This window comes from Pelophylax lessonae (genome assembly GCF_965119305.1).
Source record: "Pelophylax lessonae genome assembly, chromosome: 8".
NCBI classification, from domain to species: domain Eukaryota; kingdom Metazoa; phylum Chordata; class Amphibia; order Anura; family Ranidae; genus Pelophylax; species Pelophylax lessonae.
Genome location: NC_138775.1, coordinates 98,282,418 through 98,304,791, shown reverse-complemented (window position 1 = coordinate 98,304,791; position 22,374 = coordinate 98,282,418). Strand labels below are relative to the sequence as shown.

At 47.3% G+C, this 22,374-nt stretch overlaps 1 protein-coding gene across 1 annotated transcript; it reads left to right on the top strand.

Annotated features, from left to right (window-relative positions):
* The first annotated feature begins 1,824 nt into the window (after positions 1-1,824).
* Positions 1,825-15,381, top strand: RPL3 (ribosomal protein L3). Its single transcript, XM_082265852.1, has 9 exons — positions 1,825-2,017; positions 3,234-3,402; positions 4,285-4,420; positions 5,359-5,545; positions 5,842-6,002; positions 6,742-6,843; positions 8,355-8,450; positions 8,550-8,669; positions 15,269-15,381. Exons 1-9 carry the CDS (start codon positions 1,978-1,980, stop codon positions 15,311-15,313), a joined length of 1,056 nt encoding a protein of 351 aa, XP_082121978.1. The 5' UTR covers positions 1,825-1,977; the 3' UTR covers positions 15,314-15,381.
* The last annotated feature ends 6,993 nt before the right edge of the window (positions 15,382-22,374 follow it).

The following is a 22,374-nucleotide window of genomic DNA, read 5'->3' as shown; positions in this document are numbered from 1 at the left end:
AAACACTGCAGGACAAAGGCATAATGAGCTAGTATGCATCCCATACTTGCTCATTATGAAAAACTTACCTTAACGAAGCCCGGACACCGCTGAGGGAGCTGTCATGTTCCCTCGGTGTCTCTTCCGGTATGGGTGGCTCCGGCGATGTGAGTGGCTGGAGCCGCGATGTCACTCGCGGGAGTCCCATTCAGGCAAGGGGACGGCAAAGAGCTCTGAAGGTGGGCCGGCAAAGAGCTCTGAAGGTCCGCCGGACCTTCAGATTGCATGCGCCGCTGGTTTCAGCGGCTGCATGCAGGGCGAATATCCTAAACCTTGCAGGTTTAGGAGATACAAATTTTACCTACAAGTATGCCTTATAGGCTCACCTGTAGGTAAAAGGTAAAAAAAACAATACTTCCACTTTAAGAAGTTTAATATATATGTATATATTTTTTTTCCTCTAAGGAGCCTGCAGAGCATTGCACCCGTGATCAGCAGATCGCAGGTACAACAGTCTCCTGCAGAATTTCAGGATGGCATCTGCCCATACCTCCAATACAGGCAGTCACTTTGAGAGCAGGAAGATCTTGAACTACCAGAGCGCTCATCAACACTCTTGCAGTTAATTGAGCATTACAAGCTATCAGCTGCCACAACAGCTGACAGTACTTCTAGTCTATTCATTCACTGGAAACTAAATGACTCGGCCATGTTGGCAAGTGTTAGTCACGTTGTTTTCAAATTGTGACGGTGTGGGGAGAGGATCCCCTACCTGCTATCACGGGGATTGGGGGTGCATGCTGAAAATGTCATGCTACACAAGGTTTAAGGGTGTAAAGATCTTAAGGGGTAACTCCACTTTCCTGGAAGAAAAAGTGGCACTTAATAAAAATATAGCATGTACAATTGTGACAAGTCATGTTATAATTTAATATTTAGTTACTCTTCCTTTTCAATCTGCGGCTCTGTAAAATGCAATATGGCAACCTGGAGTTCTGTACACAGATGTACAGAACACCCCCTAATTTCCTGCTTGTATGATTGGGTCGCTGATTTTCCCAGAAGTCTGCACTAAGATGCAAATCATATTTTGAGCATCCCCTGCAACATATTTGGGTTGATAAACTTAAATCACATCTAGAGAGGTGCAGACCCTGGAGTTTTCTGCATTAGAGGCCTGCAGGTGCAGCAGTCTAATTATAAAACCGCTCCCGTACAGACTCACTTTGCACATGGACGCAGACAAATGGATGGTTCAGAATAACTAAAAATAGGAATATGCTATAAAGTTTGTTAAAATCCTTGCAATGTACTTAAGTCACCCAGAGGAGAAGGGGAGTTGCTCTTTAAAACAAAGCCTAAGGCTCGGTTCACACTTGTGCGATGCGGGAACGATGCGAATATGCAGCGTGTTCCCGCATCACATCTGCACATCTGGCAGTTCACACTGCCATATGCGATACGCAGGGGGTGTCAATTAAAAGTTAACACCCCCAGTTGCGATCGCATATCGCAGTGCGATCTGCAAGTTTGCACAGAATCGGATCGCGCTAGTGTGAACCACTGTGCCATCCATTTCTGATGCGGCTCAAAAAAAGCCTCATGTGCAAGTTTGCTGCGGATGCGCTGCAAATTCAGCCATACAAAGTGTTTGGCTGAACTCTCATCCGCACAGGATCACATGAAATGAAGGAGCAGTGCGCTCTGAATTACATGTGATCTCGCAAACCGGCACTTAGTGTTTTCGGGTGGGGTCTGGGGTTGTAAACTTGGATGTGTTTTTTTTATTCTTGGCTAGATTTGTCTGATTCGTGTTTTTTTTTTTTTTGTTTTTTTTTTCTTTAGTCGCACCGAAAGTTCTCGGCTCCAAGGCATGGCTCTCTGGGCTTTCTGCCCCGCAAACGCAGCAAAAGACATCGTGGCAAGGTCAAGAGCTTCCCCAAAGATGACCCCAACAAACCAATCCATCTAACAGCTTTTCTGGGTTATAAAGCTGGTATGACCCACATTGTCAGGGAGGTGGACAGACCTGGCTCAAGTAAGTGTAGCAAAACGAACAAATCCACTTTATGGCTCAAATCTAATTTATTGGTATAGCCATTTGTTAAATGAGCACCTTTCCCCCTCAGATGTTTGTTGGCTGCCATTTTCTGTTTTGGCACAGCCTTTAAGACCATCTTTGCTGAACACATTTTTGCCTACAATATGCAATCTCCTACTGTAAAGTGTGGAGTAGTAACATTACCTTGTGTAGCTTGAAGCCAAAACTACACTGCATGTGAGCACTGCAAACCAAAAACGTGATTTTTGTTTCTAATATTCAGAGGAAACTTGCTATTCCTTTAATTACTTTTTCTGAGAAAGCTTAAAAAAAACACCCTCTAGCATTTCTGGCTGCAGCCATCTTGAGTAAGGGCAGGCAATTCATGTAGCATTTACTTCCTGGAATCTGTTGCTCAGTATGCAGGCAGGAGGATGTGCCAAGTTAAGAAAACCCCCTCCTGCAGATTCCTGGAATGTATGACGTTTGCCTGTAAGGAGTTTGATCTATTTACTAACACTTGCAGCATATGAATTAAAATGGGTAATGATTAAGTGTGATCTACTTTAATGTTACAACACCATAACTTTGCTGAAAGTTTGGAAATAAAGTAGAAATATTTCTTTAGATTGTGTGACTTAAATATCCCAAGCTACCCTTGTATGAAGAGTAGAGGTCTTGCCTTTTTTAGCATGCTTAACTTTAAGGCTACATATGATGATACATTCTCGACGGGCGGACTGATTGACATCCTTTGGGTGTCGCTGCTGAATGTCGAGTTCTGACTGTAACCTTTGAAAATTGTTTTCTATTGATGGCTTGAAAGCACAAACAAACTTTCTTGAGCTTAAGCCCCCGTTCACACTAAGGCGACCTGGTCGCCTCACAGGTCGCCGTAGGTCGCCTCCCATAGGGAAGCTGCAGACCCGTTCTAATAGGAGCGACACAAGTCGATCCGACTTAGAAAAAGGGTCCGGAGCTTCTTTGGGGCGACCAGGAGGCGACCGCCATAGACTTCAATGTTATGAAGCCCGTGGCGGCCGCTCCGAGGTCGCGGCTCGCACCGCGACCTCGGAGGTCGTGGTGCGAAGTAGCGCCGCCCCTATGTGAACAGGGGGGTAAATGACCTTTTATTAGAACTGCAAAGCTTTTTAAGGGCTTGTGTACATAGGCTAGATACTTGATATAATTCCTCTTTTTAAATTTAATTTAGAGGTAAACAAGAAGGAAGTTGTTGAGGCAGTGACTGTGGTAGAGACTCCTCCCATGGTTATCGTTGGCATTGTGGGTTACGTCCAGACACCACGAGGTCTCCGCAGCTTCAAGACCATATTCGCTGAACACATCAGTGATGAATGCAAAAGGCGCTTCTACAAGAACTGGTAAGTGACCTGGGTTAAATCCAAACCATCTCATTGGCATCTAATATAGGATTTAAATGCTTCAAGTCTATTGTCCTATCAAAGAAGGCAAATAATAAACACGGCTGTAAAAGTTGGCCAGATATGTGTACACAACTTTAGATATTTTGGTGCACTTCAAGATCCTGAATGCTTGTGCTGGGTTGGTTTCAGCTCAGTTTCATAAATCCATAGTTGCATAAGATTTCCTTGGCAAGAACTACTGTTGGTTCGGTCTCATGTAGAGCTAAACTCTTGGGAGGGGGGGGGGGGGGGGGGGGGTAGAGCAAAATGCATCCCTTGTGCACAAGTTAAATGCTTTTACGTCTAAGACCATAAAGATGGTCTCACCAGATCCTTTTCTCCCCTGGCAGCCAGTGCTGTCCTTAACTCTCCTTCCCTCTGGCTGTGGGCCTGTCCTTGGTATCCTCGCTTGCGGTGCATGGCCATGGTTTCTGTTGGTATTAATGTTAAAGTACCTTCAACTGTGCAGGAATGGGGTGAGGGGATAGGCTGCTGAACCAGTTGTACTGTACAATCCACAGAAGCCTTTATGGGGGTGAGGTGGGGGGTGGCCTGGCCTGGACTTTACAATGTAAGTGCAGCAGTTTTTTAATGGTCAATGTTTTATATTTAACTATTTTTGGTTGCATATATTAAATGCATGTGGAATGAACATTGGCAGCTCCTCTCGGCTCTGGTCTTTGCCTTTGTCTGATGAGCTCCAGGCTCCGCTTGCTGGTTGAAAAACTCATTTGAAGCCATGCAATGAGCTGAACACTTGAAAAGGTCTGGCTCCTTCCGCTCATGTCCTTTTTAAGGCTTGATGAAGGGCCGTTCAACTTTCATGCTCTGCCGTTAAAGGTATAAGTCAAAGAAGAAGGCTTTTACAAAGTACTGCAAGAAGTGGCAAGATGAAGAAGGCAAGAAGCAGCTGGAGAAAGACTTTAGCAGCATGAAGAAATACTGCCAGGTCATCAGGGTCATTGCGCATACACAGGTGGGTGCTCTGTTGGCAGTTCTGTAAGCTGCTTTTATTTCATGCTCACTTCCCTCACTGTTAACCTTCATTGCTGTAATCACAACAGTGGGGCATGCAGCTCCAGCAGACAATAGCGGAACAGAATTAATCAAGCTTAATTAACAAAGGTGATTGTGTCCCTTGTTGGGAGCAGCCGCTGCATTTTTTTTTTTTTTTTTTTTTTTTTTTTTTTTTTAGTAATGGAAGCTTGTACCACTCTTAGTTTCCCTCATTAGGACTGTACTTGGCATAGTGCATTTTTGTGGATCATTACATCTTATGCAAAAATGCATAGCAGGTTTGCTTTAAGGTAAAGAGCTGTTCGGGGTAAAACATGGACATTCTCCATATGTTTAAGGCACAGAGGCAGTCATGAACCTGGCATCAACAAATGTCATTGACCCAGGAATAAGCAGTTCGGACTAGTTCTATCAGCTACTTGCTTCAGATCAACATAACATTCCATCAGACTTGAAAATTGGCTCACAATGTCACTTTGAATATATGGCAAGTTGTATAATTGTGGTGACACATGCGTAGAAATGGAAGTCCTATTCAGAGCAGCCCCATTCCTGCCTTCTCACTGTCTTGGTCGCTGTAACATGTGCAGCTCAGCTTACTGAGCCAGGATTTTGTGCCAGAATGACCGCCTCCTGTGCTTGTGCAGGAGTGATGTCATTCTGTGCTGGCCATTGAAGACTGCCATAGACCAGCCCACTGTACCTTTTCCCCAGCAGTCCCTCAACAGCATATTTTCCAAATTCTTCAGTTCTGCTTTGCCCAGGACCCAGTGTCAGTATTAAAGCAGATTGGGCTGATCCTGGTAGTTTGAAGTTCAGTAAACCTGATTTGGGAATATCAAAGCACAGCCTCCTACACCAAAATATGCTCCAACAGGCTTTATTTTTTTTCTTTAGATGCGCCTCCTACCTTTGAGACAAAAGAAGTCACATCTCATGGAGATCCAAGTTAATGGTGGTACAGTGGCTCAGAAGATTGATTGGGCCCGTGAGAAGCTAGAGCAGCAGGTAACCGTGTCTGGAGTCTTTGGGCAGGATGAAATGATTGATGTCATTGGAGTCACAAAAGGAAAGGGTTACAAAGGTGAGTGCACAAACTACTGTCTTTGATGCAGTATCTGAAAGTGTGGCTATTCATAGATCATAGTTGATTACTACATTTCTAATAAAATTAGTGAAATTGCCCACCATGTCTTTTTGTATATAAAGTGTAAAGTACCTTAGTTCTGTGATGAGGTCATGGAACAAGCACTGGGCACAGTGCCTGATCTCTCCTGAGGAATTATTCCATGCTGCCTTCCTTCTGAGAACATGGTTATGTTGTGTACCTGTTTGAAAATTATTGTTTCTATTTCTCATATAGAAATCTTCTCTTGTCAGGTGTGACTAGCCGTTGGCACACAAAGAAGCTGCCGCGTAAAACTCACAGGGGTCTGCGAAAGGTGGCTTGTATTGGAGCTTGGCATCCTGCCCGTGTTGCCTTCTCTGTGGCTCGTGCTGGCCAAAAGGGATACCATCACCGGACTGAGATAAATAAGAAGGTATGAATTCATGCAGGAAACTTCCCCGTGTACCACCTGTTTGGGTTACTTTACGTAGGCCTAAGCTAATGGAGATTCTGTATGTTGCAACCTACTAGAGGCATAATGGTGGTCAGTGATAAGTTGTATGTAGAATGGTGATTGTGGGTTGTGACCTACTTTGCATGTGATTAGATGATCTGTCTTGGTAATCTCTGGCTACCCGTCAAAATCTTAGATTGGCTTTATAAGTAAGGCTGTCTATTTAAATATGGACTTGGGAAAATTGGGTAGCCCGCACTGTAAGTTAGATGCTCCATTTAGTCCGAGGTGCCTGGATAAGGTTTAATACTTGCGCTATACAGTTAGGCATGCTGTAGGGTTGTTCTCTAATCTAAAGCTGTGGCTGGTGCCTTTGTAGTTGGGCTAGAGTGCAGGGCTTTTAACCATCATGGCAGAATTGTGAATGCTGCTTGAAAGTCTTGGAGGTGGCAGCCCTGGACTGGTTGCGTGTATGGGAGGAAGCAGATTGAAGCCAAAGATAAGGCAAGAACTACACATTTATCCCTGCACCCATAAGCAAGCCTTAAACACCCTAGCAGTGCGAGGTCTGTCCAGTGTAAGACTTTTGTCCAATGCCTTTTTAAAGTAATGTACGCTGGTCTATGGTGCATTGACATGTTTAAATGCTATGCTAACCCTGGTTTCTTGGCTTTTTTTTTTTTTTTTTTTTTTTTTTTTTTTTTTTTTGTTCATCCAGATCTACAAAATTGGACAGGGCTACCACTCAAAGGATGGTAAACTTGTGAAGAACAATGCTTCAACTGACTATGACCTTTCAGACAAGAGCATCAACCCTCTGGTAAGCAGCTTATAGTTGGCCCACCTTTCTAGAGTAGTTCAATAAATTGTGCAATTGCAAGTTATTGGCTTTCTTGAAATCCCATACAGTTTCTGCCTACTTGTAAGGTTTGAGCCTACACTTTTTTTTTCTCCCCCCCCCCCCCCCCCCCGATTTTGGACAAGCTGGGCATGTACACATGCATACTACAAATCCCATAGTCCTTAGTTCATATTGGGGCCAAGTAGAGGGTGGCTCCATTTCTACATACAGTGAGAGGCCATGGTGAACGATTGTAGTCGCACAAACAGGAAGTTTTAAATTGGCAAAAAATTAGAGTATGCTTAGTGCAATAGGTGGTACTTTGTTTAAAATTTCACATACATGAGAATTTTTTTATATTCCAGAGTTTGGTGTCCCTTTCAGAAATCTGTCAGTGTCAGTTGCTAATAAACAGAAAGTTAACTTGTCGTCAACTGTCAAATATCGGCAAAAAACTATTAATGCTAACAATCATATGCAGCGTATTTTGCCCATTGTTATAGTAAAAAGTGTAGTTTCCCATTCTTGTCCAGGTCACAGGTTGTATTGTGATCTACACAGAATGAGAAACAATTCCCCTTTGTATAGGAGTACTACAAAAGTTGCAGTATTGGTGATCAGTTTGGGAAACTACTGATTTAAGGGTCTATGCACACAGACGGCTGAAAAATGGCAGAAAAGGCAGCAAAAATGCTCAGACTGAAATGGCACGTTTTTATGCCCGTTTTATTAACCTTTCCAAAACATTCCTCCTCTGCTCATTGTTGGCTATAATCACTTCAAAATGCTGAATTATCCTAAATGCTACATTGTCATGTGTGGGTTTTTGTTTCTTTCCTGTCCTAAATATACCTCTCAAATGAACTGTTATAAAAATGTTGCTTATCCATGCTTCAGAGGGAAAAAAAATCTATGCTTACGTGGGGCCTAAAGCGGTAATTTAGATTTGCCTAAATTGGCTGTATAGGGTTTAAATAGTCTTTGTGGGGTAAGTTTAAGCAAATGTGAACAGTTTTTCTAAAGTGTCTTGGTGTGGTCCCCCCCCCCCCCCCCTCATAATTTATTCCAGCTGTGGGTTGTCCTATGATGAAGAATTGGAATTAAGTGCTGGGCACAGCGCCTGAAATGCATGAAGATTAATTCCATGCTGCCTTCCTTCTGAGGACTTTTCAGCCATAGTACCACCAGCCTTGATATAATTCCTTCCTATTTTATTTCTTTCTGTAAATGTAAACTAAGGCCCCCTTCAAACTTGTGCAACCTGAAAGGCGCACAACGCCTGCATAAACTTGTCTGTGGACCTCAAATCGCATCATGGTGCAGGGGCTACTTTAAGGTCATGCAGATATGAACAGTACTCATTGGAAATCATGGTATGACTTGTCATGCAACTTGGCAGTCGAACGTGTGACTAGAGGCCTTTAAAGGCTATTAATGTATCAAATAGTGACCGCTTTTGCTGACTACCTTGACTTTAATTTTTTTTTTAGGGTGGTTTTGTTCACTATGGAGAGGTGAAAAATGACTTTCTCATGCTAAAGGGTTGTGTTATTGGGACCAAGAAACGAGTTCTCACATTGCGCAAGGTAAAATCTTATTCTAGTAGAGGAATGCATTTTGAACCTGTGGTTGGTATCTAACCTTGTTTGTGTTTTTTTTTTTTTTTTTTTTTTTTCTTTCTATAGTCCCTGCTTGTGCAGACCAGTCGCCGTGCTTTGGAGAAGATTGATCTTAAATTCATTGACACCACATCTAAGTTTGGACATGGTCGGTTCCAGACAGCGGAGGAAAAGAAGGCTTTCATGGTATGTCTATCTTGGAGAGATTATAAATGCCTTAGGGTTATAGTATGCCAGCAGATAAAATTCTATCAAACCAAGAGCTTCAGTAGAGGACTTAGTACCATTTTAGTATATAGAGTAAAAGCACAATCAACTGCTTATTTGGATCTGTAGCAGGATGCATTTTATGTATTGCTTTTTGACAAGATGGTTTTTTACACATTAAAAGTATTTATAAAGATTCTTGCAGCCTGTTTGAAGTTTTTTTTTTTCTCTGTCGCTCATTGACAGACGTAGTCTTCTTGATTCACAAGAACTGGGTTATGTTGTCTCCGCAGGAGTAGGACTAGGCAGAAAGAAAAAACGTTCTGGCTTCACCCTAGGGGCAGTCCCAGAGGGTATATCCTCTTCCTGTCTGTTACAGAGAATCAGTTTTTTTCTGTCTAGTCAGGAGTAAGGACCTAAGTTCCTTGCTGGGATCTCTGGTCCTGGCAAGATTTTTTTAGAAAAAATATTTTTTTTTAGGTAGTTTTTCTCCAGTGTTTTTCCTGTGAGCTCTTCAAGCAAATATGCCGGACTGGGCGACACTAGTGGTCGCCCCAGCCGGCCTACGAGCGCGCGCAGACCATTGCATCGCGCTTGGTCGGCCGCGACACATTCAAGTATGCATGCGGGGCCGGGCGACGGGCTGGATGTTGAGATCCAGTGGTCACCCCGGTTTCTGCCTACGAGCGCGTGCAGACCAGAGCTCCGCGCTGGGTCGGCCGCGACTGAGTCCCATTGGAGGGACTGACCTTGCGAGTTAAAAGTCTCGTTTGGACGCCAGGAACCAGTTGAGGCGTCCGGAGTGGTCCACAACCCCCCACCCCGGTGGAGAGGGTATTGTGAAGAGAGGGTGCCTGTCGGTTCGGTATGGTGAGTAAATGTTTCCTTTTTTCCCTCGTTATGAGGCAGTTTTGGAAATGGGCCCCTCCATACATGGTCAGTATCTGTCTGACACTAAAAGTCCCCCCTTGTAAATACAGCATGTGTTTGGTGGGAAGTGGACTTGGTTTGAGAGCTAACACTCTACCCAGCAGACTGCAGTATTGCAGCAGACATAGGAGGTATAATCCTACCTTAATTGTAGTGGACCTCCTGCAGATTGATAAACCGCCATTTAGCAGATATGCAGGTGGATGTGCTGGGAAAAACGATATTTCGGCAATCCGCCGCCATTTTGCTGTAGACCAGGTGCATGAATGTCCTCAGGTCACGCCGGCCGCCATGTTTTTGGAGTCTATTGTCTCCTGTATGGGGGCGGCCATGTTTGAATAGCCCAGCTAACCTCGTGGAGAGCTGGGAACGCCGGAAGGCGTACACAGGGGGCGGAGCCACTTCCTTTCTACCCGGGAAAACGAACACAGCTCTTTCCAGTCTGTAAAGACAAACGCTGACTGCAGTTGGTTGGAAACTTCTCTGCATCGGGTGGTGAGCCTTGAGGGTCTCTCTCTGTGGGGATCAAGAAGCAGGTACTCTGAGGGGCGCTAAAGTTTTTTTATTTAAAAAAAAAAAGGTTTTTTTTTTTTTTTCTGGCAAAGTGTCCTGGATTAACATGGACCCTGCCACTCATGTATCTCCACCAGATCCCTTCGAGGAATCTGCAGGATCCTCCAGCACCCCACTGACAATTGAATCATTGTCAGCTATTATGGAAACTTTTGTGTCCCGGGTGGAAGTGGCTTGTCAGGGACAGGGCGCAAGCCCCCGCCTAACCCCATATTAAAATCTGAAACTTCGGATTCAGAATCTGAGCCTATTTCTGCAGTTGCAGGTACCTCATCTGGGATTGGTGTCTCGGGTACTGTCTCTTCAGACAGTGAGGAGGATGTTTCAGCATCAGCCATAGCCCGAGAGGAAGCGTTGGTAAACGCACTCATTGTATATGTTCAAGAAACCTTAAGATTACAGGGTACTCCATCGGAAATAGCTGAAACTGAAATTCCTTTTGGGACTAAAAAACGCATCAAAGTGGCGAAGGTTTTTCCATTGCCCAAATGTTTTGGCAATCCAATCAAAGAATCGAGTCTGCCAAAACGCACTTCTGCTATTTCTAAACGCATTAACAGGCATTATCCGTCTTTTAAAGATCCGGTGGATCGCAAGATAGAAGCTATGTCTCGCACCATGTTTTCCTTGATTGGATCAGCTTTCAGACCAATAATTGCTATTGGGCTGGTTTCGCAGACTGTAACCGAATGGACCAAATGGTTACGCCGGGACTTAGAAGAGGTCCCCCAGGCGGTATTGGATTTGTTGGAACAGATGATACAGGGGTTACAGTTTGTGTGTGATGCAGCGTTAGACGCCACTCCATTATTGGCGCGAGCATCAGTCTCAGCAGTGGTTCTCAGGCGTACACTGTGGCTAAAGGGTTGGTTAGCCGACCAAGGTTCCAAAAAAGTATTGGCTAATATCCCCTTTTTAGGAGAGCGTTTATTTGGAGCCAACTTAGATGAGATCATTAAGGATCTCACGGGTGGAAAGAGCACCTTTTTACCGCAAAATGCTAAGGGTAAAGTAACTCGTCAAAGACGAGGGGCTTCTTTCTCTGCTCACAAAATGTTTTCGTCCCGCGGTGAAAATTAAGTCCTCCAAAGCTCCTTCAGGAGGCTTCAGGGGACGTTGGTTGGGCAAGCAAAAGCCCGTCCCCTCCAGACCTGAAGATAAGTCGTCCAAAGCCTGAAGGTGCGCCCCACCCATAATTGGGGAGGGGGGACGTCTTCGCCGGTTCCCGGATCCATGGCTTTCCAGAATCCCGGACAAGTGGGTTTGCGAAGTCATAAGGTCAGGGTACAAGATCGAGTTTCGATCTCTCCCACCGGCGCGATTCTTCCCTTCCAATATCCGACTATCCCCGGATCGTTTAGAAGATCTGCGGAGAGCAGTCACGGATTTACAACAAGGAGTGGTAGTCCACCTTCCTTGGACAGAACGTTTTCAGGGGTTTTATTCAAACCTATTTACAATACCCAGGAAAGAGGGCAAAGTGCGTCCAATTCTGGACTTGAGGGCACTCAATTCTTTTTCTCAACATAAGAAAATTCAAGATGGAATCCATTCGCACAGTAGCAGCCTTCCTGCATTCAGGGGATGTCCTAGCGTCCATAGACATCAAGGACGCCTATCTGCACATTCCCATTTTCGCAGGACATCAGCGATTTCTACGTTTTTCCGTAGAAGAGAACCACTATCAGTTTGTGGCGTTACCTTTCGGTCTCGCCACGGCTCCTCGGGGCTTCACGAAAGTGTTGGCCCCAATGTTGGCACTACTGCGCCAAAGAGGCATATCGATTCTAGGTTACCTAGACTATCTCCTGCTTCATGCAGAGTCTCCTCAGACCCTGCTACAAAACCTAGAAATTACTATAATTTCTTTACAGGAATTCGGGTGGCTGGTGAACCAGCAAAAGTCATTTCTTGTTCCCACCCAGAGGCTTGAATATCTGGGTCTAATTCTACACGTTCAGGACAAGAGTTCCTTCCGGTAGGGAAACTCCGGAAGATTCAATCAGCAGTCCAGTTGTTACTATCCAACAGCTGGTCTTCCCTTCGGACTTGCATGAGGTTTCTGGGGTTGATGGTGGCTTCCTTCGAAGCAGTCCCATTTGCCCAGTCCCATACCCGAATTCTTCAGCAAGAGATTCTTCTCAGATGGAATCGGAATCCGGAATCTCTGGACTATCGGATCCGATTGAAGCCACCAGACCAGAGACTCTCTGGTCTGTTTGCTCAGTCTCCGATACTCAGCCAGGGAAAGTCATTTCTGTCAATATATTGGACGATAGTGACCACGGATGCCAGCCTATCCGGATGGGGAGGAATTCTCGGTCTGTTATCCGTTCAGGGACTTTGGTCCCCGGAAGAATCCAGGTTACCGATAAATGTGTTGGAACTGAGAGCGATCAGACTTTGTCTGATTCACTGGACCGAGCAGCTCCAGGGCAGCCCGGTTCGGATCCAGTTGGACAACGCCACGGCCGTGGCTTATGTCAATCACCAGGGGGGCACCAAGAGTGTCCGAGCGGCCAAAGAAGTGGCTTGCATTCTTCGCTGGGCGGAACGATTTGTTCCAGCTATCTGCGGTGTTCATTCCGGGGGTGGAGAATTGGCAGGCAGATTATCTCAGCCGTCAGACTCCGGATCAGGGGGAATGGTCCCTCCATCCAGAAGTTTTCCACCAGTTGTGCCTACGTTGGGGCACCCCGGATGTGGATCTGTTGGCATCACGATTCAACAGAAAAGTACAGAGATTCGTGGCTCGCTCCCGCGATCCTCTAGCAGAGACCGCAGACGCACTGGTCACCCCGTGGGGGCAATACCAGCTAATGTATGCCTTCCCTCCTCTCGCGTTACTGCCAAGACTTCTTCGCAGGATAGAGGAGGAAGGAATTCCAGTAATCCTGGTAGCTCCGGACTGGCCTCGTCGAGCTTGATACGCCGACTTGGTCAGACTGATGGCGGACGTCCCGTGGAGACTTCCTCTCAGGGAGGATCTACTGTCTCAGGGACCGATCTTCCATCCTGCTTTACGATCGCTGGTTTTAAACGGCCTGGTTATTGAGACCCAGGTGCTGAAGGACAAGGGATTGTCAGCTTCAGTTATTCCTACTCTAGTTAATCTTTCTGGAAGTCGCTTTCCTTGTTTTATCTTACATGGAAGTCTTATATTGTGTGGTGTGAATCCCTTGGGTTCCATCTACATCTTTATTCGGTAGCCCGAATATTGGCTTTTCTGCAACGGAGTTGAGCAGCAGCTGGCCTTGAGTGTTATCAAGGGTCTGGTTTCAGCATTTGCTATCTTCTTTCAGAAGCCTTTGGCTACTCATTCCTTGGTGCGGAATTTCATCCAGGGGGTGCGACACCTGGCTCCGCCAGTGCACGCGCCATTACCATCCTGGGATCTTAATTTGGTGCTGTCGGTTCTTCAGACACCTCCCTTTGAAAATATCAGGGAGATTCCCTTGCTTGCTTTATCCCAGAAGGTGGCCTTCTTGGTGGCTATCACTTCTGCACGCAGGGTGTCAGAACTGGCTGCATTATCCTGTTCCCCAGATCTGGTGGTTCATAGGGATAAGGTTCTTCATCCGAATCCATCCTTCCTTCCTAAGGTGGTTTCAAAGTTTCATTGAATGAGGACAGTGTATTGTCCTTCCTATGTCCTTAGCCCAATCATCCTCGAGAATTTGCATGGCATTCCTTGGATGTAGTTTGGGCAATCAGGATATATTTGAATACTACGGATTCAATTTGTAAGACTGATTCACTGTTTGTGATCACGGATGGCCCTAAGAAGGGGTTGCCTGTTCTGCTGCGACCATCTTTAGATAGATAAAATAAGCCTATACCACCGTCTGTCTGATCCAAGGGTCGGGATCCCCCGTTCCCTGTTAAGGCGCATTCTACTCGGGCGCTTAGTTTCCTGGACCTTCCGCCATCAGGCGTCAGTGGTTCAGGTTTTCAAGGCGACTGTTAAGTCGTCGGTTCATACCTTTACAATATTGTATAAGGTTTATGTGATGGCATCGTCAGATGCCTCTTCTGGCCGCAAGGTTCCTGCAGGCCACTGTTTGAGGAGACTGTTGGTCTACCTCGAGGATTTGTGGGGTAGATCTCATCTGTTTACTCGATGAGTCCTTTGATACTTCTGGTTGGCTCCGGTTGGGCCTTCTAGATTGGATTTTGATTTCTGTCAATCCAACCCCTCATTTGTGGCACTGCTTCTGGATGTCCCAGTTCTTGTGAATCAAGAAGACTACGTCTGTCAATGAGCGACAGAGAAAATCGGATTTTTGTAAGATCTTACTGTAAAATCCTTTTCTCTTAGCTCATTGACAGACGTAGTACCCGCCCCTCTATCATTGAGTTGGGTTAAATTCTCTGTTGCTGCTTTGTGACAGAACTGATTCTCTGTAGCACAGGAAGAGGATATACCCTCTGGGACTGCCCCTAGGGTGGAGCCAGAACGTTTTTTCTTTCTGCCTAGTCCTACTCCTGCGGAGACAACATAACCCAGTTCTTGTGAATCAAGAAGACTACGTCTGTCAATGAGCTAAGAGAAAAGGATTTTACGGTAAGATCTTACAAAAATCCGATTTTTTTTTTTCCCTGCTGCAATGTGAATGCAGTGTGCTAGTATCATCGCATACTAGCACATCATGTGACACTTGCCTGCAAACTAAGCCTTCGTCCTTGCTGGAGGCTGCATCCATCTTTGCCTGTCTTCATCCTTGGTCTGTGGACTCCGGCTGTGTGACAGCCCAGAGCTGCTGGTTCTGAAGAAACTGCACAGGCAGCCATTCCTTTAGAGTGCATGTGCTGACAGTGCAGTATACAGTAAATATCTCAAACAGTGCAAGATAAGGAGAGATTTACAGTACCTATAGGTACAGAGAAAAGTTGACAATCAAGGCTACTGTATAGGAGGATTTTTTGCATGTACTAATGAATTTTTATATTCACTCTGAACTATTGATGTAACTCCCTTGCTGCCCTGCCCCTTAGTTTAACTTGTGCTTTTTCTAATTGTAACAAAAGTGTAAAAGAGAAACCATAATTGATGCAACTTTTTTTTATATAAACAGGGACCACTCAAGAAAGACCGTCTGGCAAAGGAGGAGACTGCATAAAGCAAAGCTTGATCTGTTCCATCTATTTTGGCTTTGTTCCAGCTGTCTCAATAAAATATTCTAAAGAAGTTTGTGTATTGTGATGGCTAACTTTAACCACTTCAGCTCTGGAAGGTTTTACCCCCTTCCTGGTCAGGCCATTTTTTTTGTGCTATAAACCACAATTTTTGAAAATAATATTTTTACTTTCTGCTATAAAAATGCTCAAATTTTTATATATTTTTTTTTTTTTTCTAGGCCAATATGCTGCTACATATTTTTGGTAACAAATCCTAATGTGTACATTGTTTGGTTTGCACAAGTTATAGTGTCTACAAACTATGGGATACATGTGTGGACTTTTTTTTTTTTTTTTGCTAGTAATGGTGGCATCAGCATATTTTAGCAGGACTGCAACATTGCGGCCGACCAATCTCACACTTGACACTTTTTGGGGACCAGTGACACCAATAGTGACTACTGAATAAATGACACTGGCAGGGAATGGGTTAACACCAGGGGCAATCAACTGTTTAGGTGTGCTCTAGTGCTTTCTAACGGGTGAGTGAATGCACTAGACAGTCTGAGAGGGAAAGATCTGTTTAAGCTTAGCTGAAACAAGAAATTTTACTCAACAGCGGTCTGCCCTGTTTACATAGGCAGACCCCCTGTTCTGTCATTCCGCCAGACCTGCTGATTGACTTCCGCTGTGCCCAATCACAGCCGATGAGGCACGTGCCCCCTAAATCACATGCACAAAATCACATACATTTTGTGCAGCTGGGCTGTCTGGAAATGGCTAAAGGTTTTAAATTGTAAAGGACTTAAACTTAAGATGGATTTTCACCCTGAAATCTTGGTCTGAATGACTTGCCAAGTTAAAATGCGAGTTGGAAGGTCTACATGCAATGTATGCGAAGGTAGAAGTCTTAATTGGGCAAACTTTCTCAAGTATTTCAAAAATGCCAACATGGACTAAGCTCCCAATATCCCCCTATTGAAAAGCTGTCACAAATTCAGAGTGTTCTCAATTCACTTCAATGAGAAACCATATTAAGTAATCTCTAGAACAGTTGAACTACAGGAAGGTTTCTAGTAACTAGAAGGGATTGGTTCTAAATTTTTAAGTTGGTGTAAAGAGCTGATTGCTACCTTTCATCGGATGAAATGTCCTGTCTTGTAGCACGACTTCTAAAAGTACAGGCAATAATAATTGGATTGGAACATGGCAGGGTCTATTGGAGATGGGTACTTGAAATTCTATTTGATCTAGCATTTAATGGTTGCAGTGGCAGGGCCGCCCCATTCTTGTGTACCTGGAATTGTGGGCAGTATCGCATTTTTTGCCCGCAATTCCAGATTGCACTAAAATCATGGCAAACCAACAGTTTGGGTGCACTCATTTCTCAAATTGCCTTCAGGACAGCACCTAAGAGAGAGCACAGTTCCACCTAAAATTGGGAAACTGCATTCTTTAAATCCCTCGTGTTCCACCATGCCTTCAGTTGTTTCCTCCTCCATGGTGGAAGCACTGTGAGGAACCTCTTGTGGGTAGCTACGCTCTCCCCAGGTGTTAACCTTAGTAGGTTGATACTGACCGTCTCAATTCTCCCGGGGGGGGGGGGAGAATGGTGGTGGGTGGTACCGAGGATGTTGCTGGCCTTCCTATAGTTCAGGGGAGCTGGGCTTTGCTTGTGGTCCTGTCTGTGCACCCAGGGTCCTCTTGCGAGTAGTTGGGCTAGTTTTCTAATTTGAATTTCCCGGCATGTCTCTCCTGGGTCCCAGCTTGTGAGGGTGCAGGCGCGGTAGGCGGCACCTCCAGTGCGGGTGGTGTGTGGTTCCAGCCGCTGAATACGTGGGGTCAAGCGGTGGGTCAAGGGCTGATGCTTCCAGTCCTCGGGTAGTGAGGATGCCAGTGGCGGTATTTTTAAATCTGATCGGTTCGCTGTGTTCTCCATAGAGATGGAAGAGAAGTCGGCAGATGCAGGCGCCTCCAGCATTGGCCAGGCCCAGGTAAGAGGGCAGGGGACCCTATAACTTTACTATTGGGCTTTCTACGGTTTTTCAAGTTGTCTTCCAGGACAGCCCATGAGACCTAGGGCTCCTCCTACCATGACAGGAAACACATTAAACCCAATCAAATAAAAAGCGTTGCCCTAGTCCTCACCTTCAGTGTTAGTGTTTCCTCTGGATAGGGGGTAACATGTTCCTGGAACTGCTCCTTGTTTAATGGACTGTCCTTGAAGATCGGGATTAAAGATTCATCTTCTGCCCCAGTGTGGTACCCCTTAGTGCTGCAATAGGGGCTGACCGCTGTCTCCTGTTCTCGAGGTCCAGAGAGGGCAGGACCGTGGATGTCGTCAGTGGATCACAGGGGCAGTCCTCCGTTCCTAGCGGCGTCCTTGGAGCAGCATAGGCTGTGTACCTGTGATGCCGCCAGGTTCAAGCAGGGAGAGCGGCCTGCAAGTGAATTTGGCGCCAGGAATGGAGAGGGCGAAACTCTTGCGTTACACTCTGGCCCAAAGTAACCGGGTCATTTCCAGCGCAGTGATGCACATCCATGGGCGCTGGAAGCAGTAGTTCCAATTCCATGGCGTGAACAGTAGATATCTGGGCCAAGCAGAGCAGGATGGATTCCACAGCAGCATCTGCTCAGGTTGTAGAGGCAGGCTCTGGCACTGGCTCCTCCCAGGTAAGTGATGGGACTTTTCCGTTTCAGCATATACCTGTGGTGGTCTTTTCTTTTACGTCCTCCGACAGTCGCTGCCTCTAAGTCATCACTATTGGGTATTGGCTTCTGCTCCGCAGGAGTAGCTAGGCATAAGACTTGGTCAAAAAGAACAAAGGCATTTGCATATACACACCCAAGGGGGGCTGTCCCACTAGGTCAATACCCCCTGCAGTGACCACTCCCCAACTCAGTTTCTTTCTGTCTAGCGTCAGGAGTTAGGCTTCCCTGTGCTGGGGCTACAGTCTCAGCCTATCTAATCTTTTAGTTTGATTTTCTTTTGAAAATGTTTTTTTTTTTTTTTCTTACTTTGCTAGCTATTTGTTTTGTCAGCTTAGTTTTTAGTCTCTTCGGGAGAAGATGAATTCATGCGGTGCTGGGATTCGGACTGACCACCCTGGTTCTCCAGGTCAGATGGACCCCCAGCCCGCCATCAGTTCAGCCATGGTTCGTCCTGGCATTATGAACGACCCATCCCTGTCAGCCAGGGACATTACATTGCAGTCAATGCAAACGGCATTCCCTGTCAGATGAGGACAGCGGCTTTCCGTTCTGAGAGGCTTCCCACCCCATCTGGTACAGGTAAGTACTTCTGTTTGGGGTCTCTGTCTGGGGTGGCAGTCCTGTGTTGCTGTCTCTGTCTGGGGTGGCAGTCCTGTGTTGCTGTGTCCCCATGTCTGTGCCTGTGTGGCTCCCTGATGCGGATCCCTGCGGGGATCGCTTGTACATGCGCTGCGGTGCTGTTTTTTTGGGGGCTCCCTTTCCCTGTGTCACTTCGGTGTGTGTGTGGGGGTGCAGACTGTAGGTGGCAGCCGCAGCGGGGTAAAACAGAGCGGTCCGCCATTTTTAAGTATGGACCAGCATGTCTGGCTTCAATATGGGCAATACTACCTGCTGTTTTGGCGCCATCTTGCAGTGGCATAACGATCGTTCCGACCGCATGTTCGGCAGCCATTTTGCCAGAGCTTTCTATTCAGTCCTATGGGGCAGCCATTTTCCCTGAGTCATGCAGCTTATAGTTCAGCCTCCTCTGACAGCACTTCCTTTTCCTCTGGAGCAGCGACATCGGTGGTAACCCCTGCTGGGCTCTGCAGGCTATCTCTCTCATACCTTCTGTATTGTCATTTCTGGCTCAGTTTTTCTTCTCCTGTTTGGGGGTCTTTTGTCACTATCTGTAGCGGTGGGCTGCGCACTCTGCAGCGGTTTTAAAGGGACATTACCAAATTTTTTGCACTGTTTCATCTTGTGCAATGGATTCTCAGGACAGCAAATTCCCCCCAGCTCTGGTGGGGGACCCTAGTTCTCCTGTGGCCCCTCTGAGATCTGATTTGGCCGCTGTAGTGGTGACCTTGGTGTCCAATATGGAGGTGCTGATGGCTGAACATGCTGCTAGGAAGAGGCCCAGATTGTCTCTCTCCTCTGATTCAGATGGTGATATGGCTGCTGTGGCGAGCGTGTCCTTTTCAGGGTCTCGCTCATCCTTAGACCCGCTGGGGTCTGAGGGGGAGGCAGAGGGGGTTGATACTTCCTCCCTGGGGTCGCCCGAAGAGCGCGCGACCATGGATGAATTGATAGTTTCTGTTAAGGAAACGCTGCATTTGCAGGATGAGCCCAGTCCTCCGGGCATTGTGTCCTCTTTTGGGACGCACAGGACCCGCAAGTCGGCGCAGGTTTTTCCCTGCCCCGCTGAGTTTCATTACACTGTTAATGAAATGTGGCGCACTTTAAAACGTCCATTCCTGGTACCTAGTCGGTTCAAATTGCTTTATCCCTTTGCATCGGCTACGGAATCACAATGGTGTGTGTGCCTCCACAGGTGGATCACAGTGTGGCCGTACTAAACAAGGCTACATTGGTTTCTTCTGAGTATACCCCGGTTTTTTGGGATCCCATGGACCAGCAGTTGGAGTCTCTAGCCCGCCATTCCTATACGGTGGTGGGCTCGTTTCTCAGACCCATTTTCGCATCCGTTTTGGTGGCTCAGGCGGTGGCTGATTGGACTAAGGTGCTTAGGAGCAACCTCGTGTCTGATGCTGTTTCGCCTGCCCGGCTGGGTATGGTGGATCAAATTCACCAAGGAATCATGTATTTGTGTGATGTGGCTTTAAATGAGGCCCCTTTAGTAGCACGCCTGACTAGTGTCTCGGTGCTTAACCAGAGACTGATCGGTGCTTAACCGGCGACTGATCTGGCTGAAGAGCTGGTCGGCTGACCAGTCCTCGTGGAAAACTGTTGCTGATTTTCCCTATGCTGGTTCTTGCCTTTTGGCGAGGCGTTGGATACCCTGGTGAAAGGCGTCACAGGGGGCAAGAGCACCTTGCTGCCCCAGAACCCGAAGAACAAGTCCTTTCGTGGCAAGCGGGGTTCTGCGTCTCGATCCACTCAGGGGTCCTTTCGGAACCAATCCAAAGGGGAGCCAGAAGAAACCCTGGGCGGCAAGCAGAAGTCAGGCAATGCTGGCTCGGCGGGTTAATCCGCCTCTGCCTGAAGGGGCGCCCTCACCCGTTTCAGGTGTGGGGGGATATTTGCGCGGTTTCCTCCAACCTTGGCTGCTCCGGATTTTGGACAGGTGGGTTCAGGAAATCATTAGATCAGGGTACAAGATCGAATTCCTTTCCCAGCCGGCGGACAGATTTTTTTTTTTCCCCTCAAATCTTCATTTGCCTCCTGGGCGTCTGCAGGACCTGCATCAGGTGGTGCAGGACCTTCTTGCTCAAGGGGTGATTGTCCCGGTGCCTCATCGGGACAGGTTTTGGGGATTTTATTCAAATCTGTTCACTGTGCCCAGGAAGGAGGGCAAAGTACATCCTATTCTGGACCTGAAAGCGCTGAACCGCTTCGTGCGTGTTCGGAAGTTCCGTATGGAGTCTCTCCGCTCGGTGGTGGCCTCCCTGAGTCCAGGGGAATTCCTGGCATCGATAGATCTGAAAGATGCGTACCTGCACATCCCCATTTTCAAGGGTCATCAGCGGTACCTTCGGTTTGCTATTGCGGAGGACCACTATCGGTTTGTGGCGTTACCGTTCGGTCTCGCTTCGGCTCCAAGCGTATTTACCAAAGTGCTGGCGCCGGTTCCGGGCCTGTTAAGGGCACAGGGCATTGCGGTCTTGGGGTACCTGGACGATCTCCTTCTGAGATCGAGTGTCAGCCAGGACCTACTGCGCGATCTGTCCACCACGGTGCAGATGCTACAGGAGTTCGGATGGACCATCAACGTTCAGAAATCGACGTCTCCATCGGTCCGTCTTCCCTATCAGGGAATGGTTCTGGACTCTGCTCAGGCAAAGGTGTTCTTGCCGGAGGACAAGCTCCAGACCTTTCAGGACGAGATCAGGTCCCTCAGGGACAGTCCGTCCTCGTCACTCAGGACCTGTATGCGGGGCCTGGGGTTGATGGTTTCGGCCTTCGAGGCGATACCCTTTGCTCAGTTTCCCACGCGGGCTCCCAGGCGGAGATCCTGGCCAGGTGGGACCGACTACCTCAGTCCCTGGATCTGAGTGTCTCATTGAGTCGTCAGACCAGATTGGCTCTTCTGTGGTGGCTCCAGTCCCCGACAGTGTCGGAAGGCAAGTCCTTCCGTCCGTTGTTGTGGACTGTGAATACCACGGATGCCAGCCTGTCGGGCTGGGGTGGAGTCCTGGGCAACCTGTCTGCCCAGGGCACTTGGTCGGAGGAGTCCTCCCTCCCGATTAAATGTGCTGGAATTGCAAGCGATAAAACTGTCTCTCAGTGGTCGGACCGACTTCGGGGCCGTCCTGTTCGGGTACAGATGGACAATGCTACCGCAGTGGCTTACATCAACCACCAAGGGGGCACCAGGAGTGCCCGGGCAGCGACCGACATTGTCTTGGGCCGAGACTCATGTTCCGGCAATCTCAGCAGTTCACATTCCGGATGTGGAGAACTGGCAGGCCGACTATCTGAGCTGCCAGACCCTGGACCAGGGGGAATGGTCCCTGCACCCGGAGGTCTTCCAAATGCTGTTTGCGAAGTGGGGATCCCCCGACGTGGATTTGTTTGCATCTCGGCTAAACCAAAAGGTGGAAAAGTTTGTGGCAAGAACGTGCGATCCTCTGGCGGATGCGTTGGTGGCCCCTTGGCATCAGTATCATCTGATGTATGCCTTTCCTCCGATCCAGTTGCTATCCAGGTTCCTCCGCAGGCTAGCCTCGGTACCGCACCTGGTGGCGCTGGACTGGCCACGCCGGTCCTGGTACGCCGACGTTGTTCACCTGGCAGTGGCGGGTGCCTCTGCGGGAAGATCTCCTGTCACAGGGTCCGATCTCCCATCCTGCTTTACAGTCTCTGGCTTTAACTGCCTGGCTGTTGAGACCCAGGTCCTGAGGGACCTGGG

Excerpts from the sequence above, each read along its gene's own strand:
- RPL3 (XM_082265852.1), top strand. The coding sequence starts at position 1,978 with ATGACCCACATTGTCAGGGAGGTGGACAGACCTGGCTCAA. Across the intron at positions 3,403-4,284 it reads AGGCGCTTCTACAAGAACTG|GTATAAGTCAAAGAAGAAGG; the intron begins GTAAGTGACCTG and ends CTGCCGTTAAAG. Across the intron at positions 8,670-15,268 it reads AGGAAAAGAAGGCTTTCATG|GGACCACTCAAGAAAGACCG; the intron begins GTATGTCTATCT and ends TTATATAAACAG.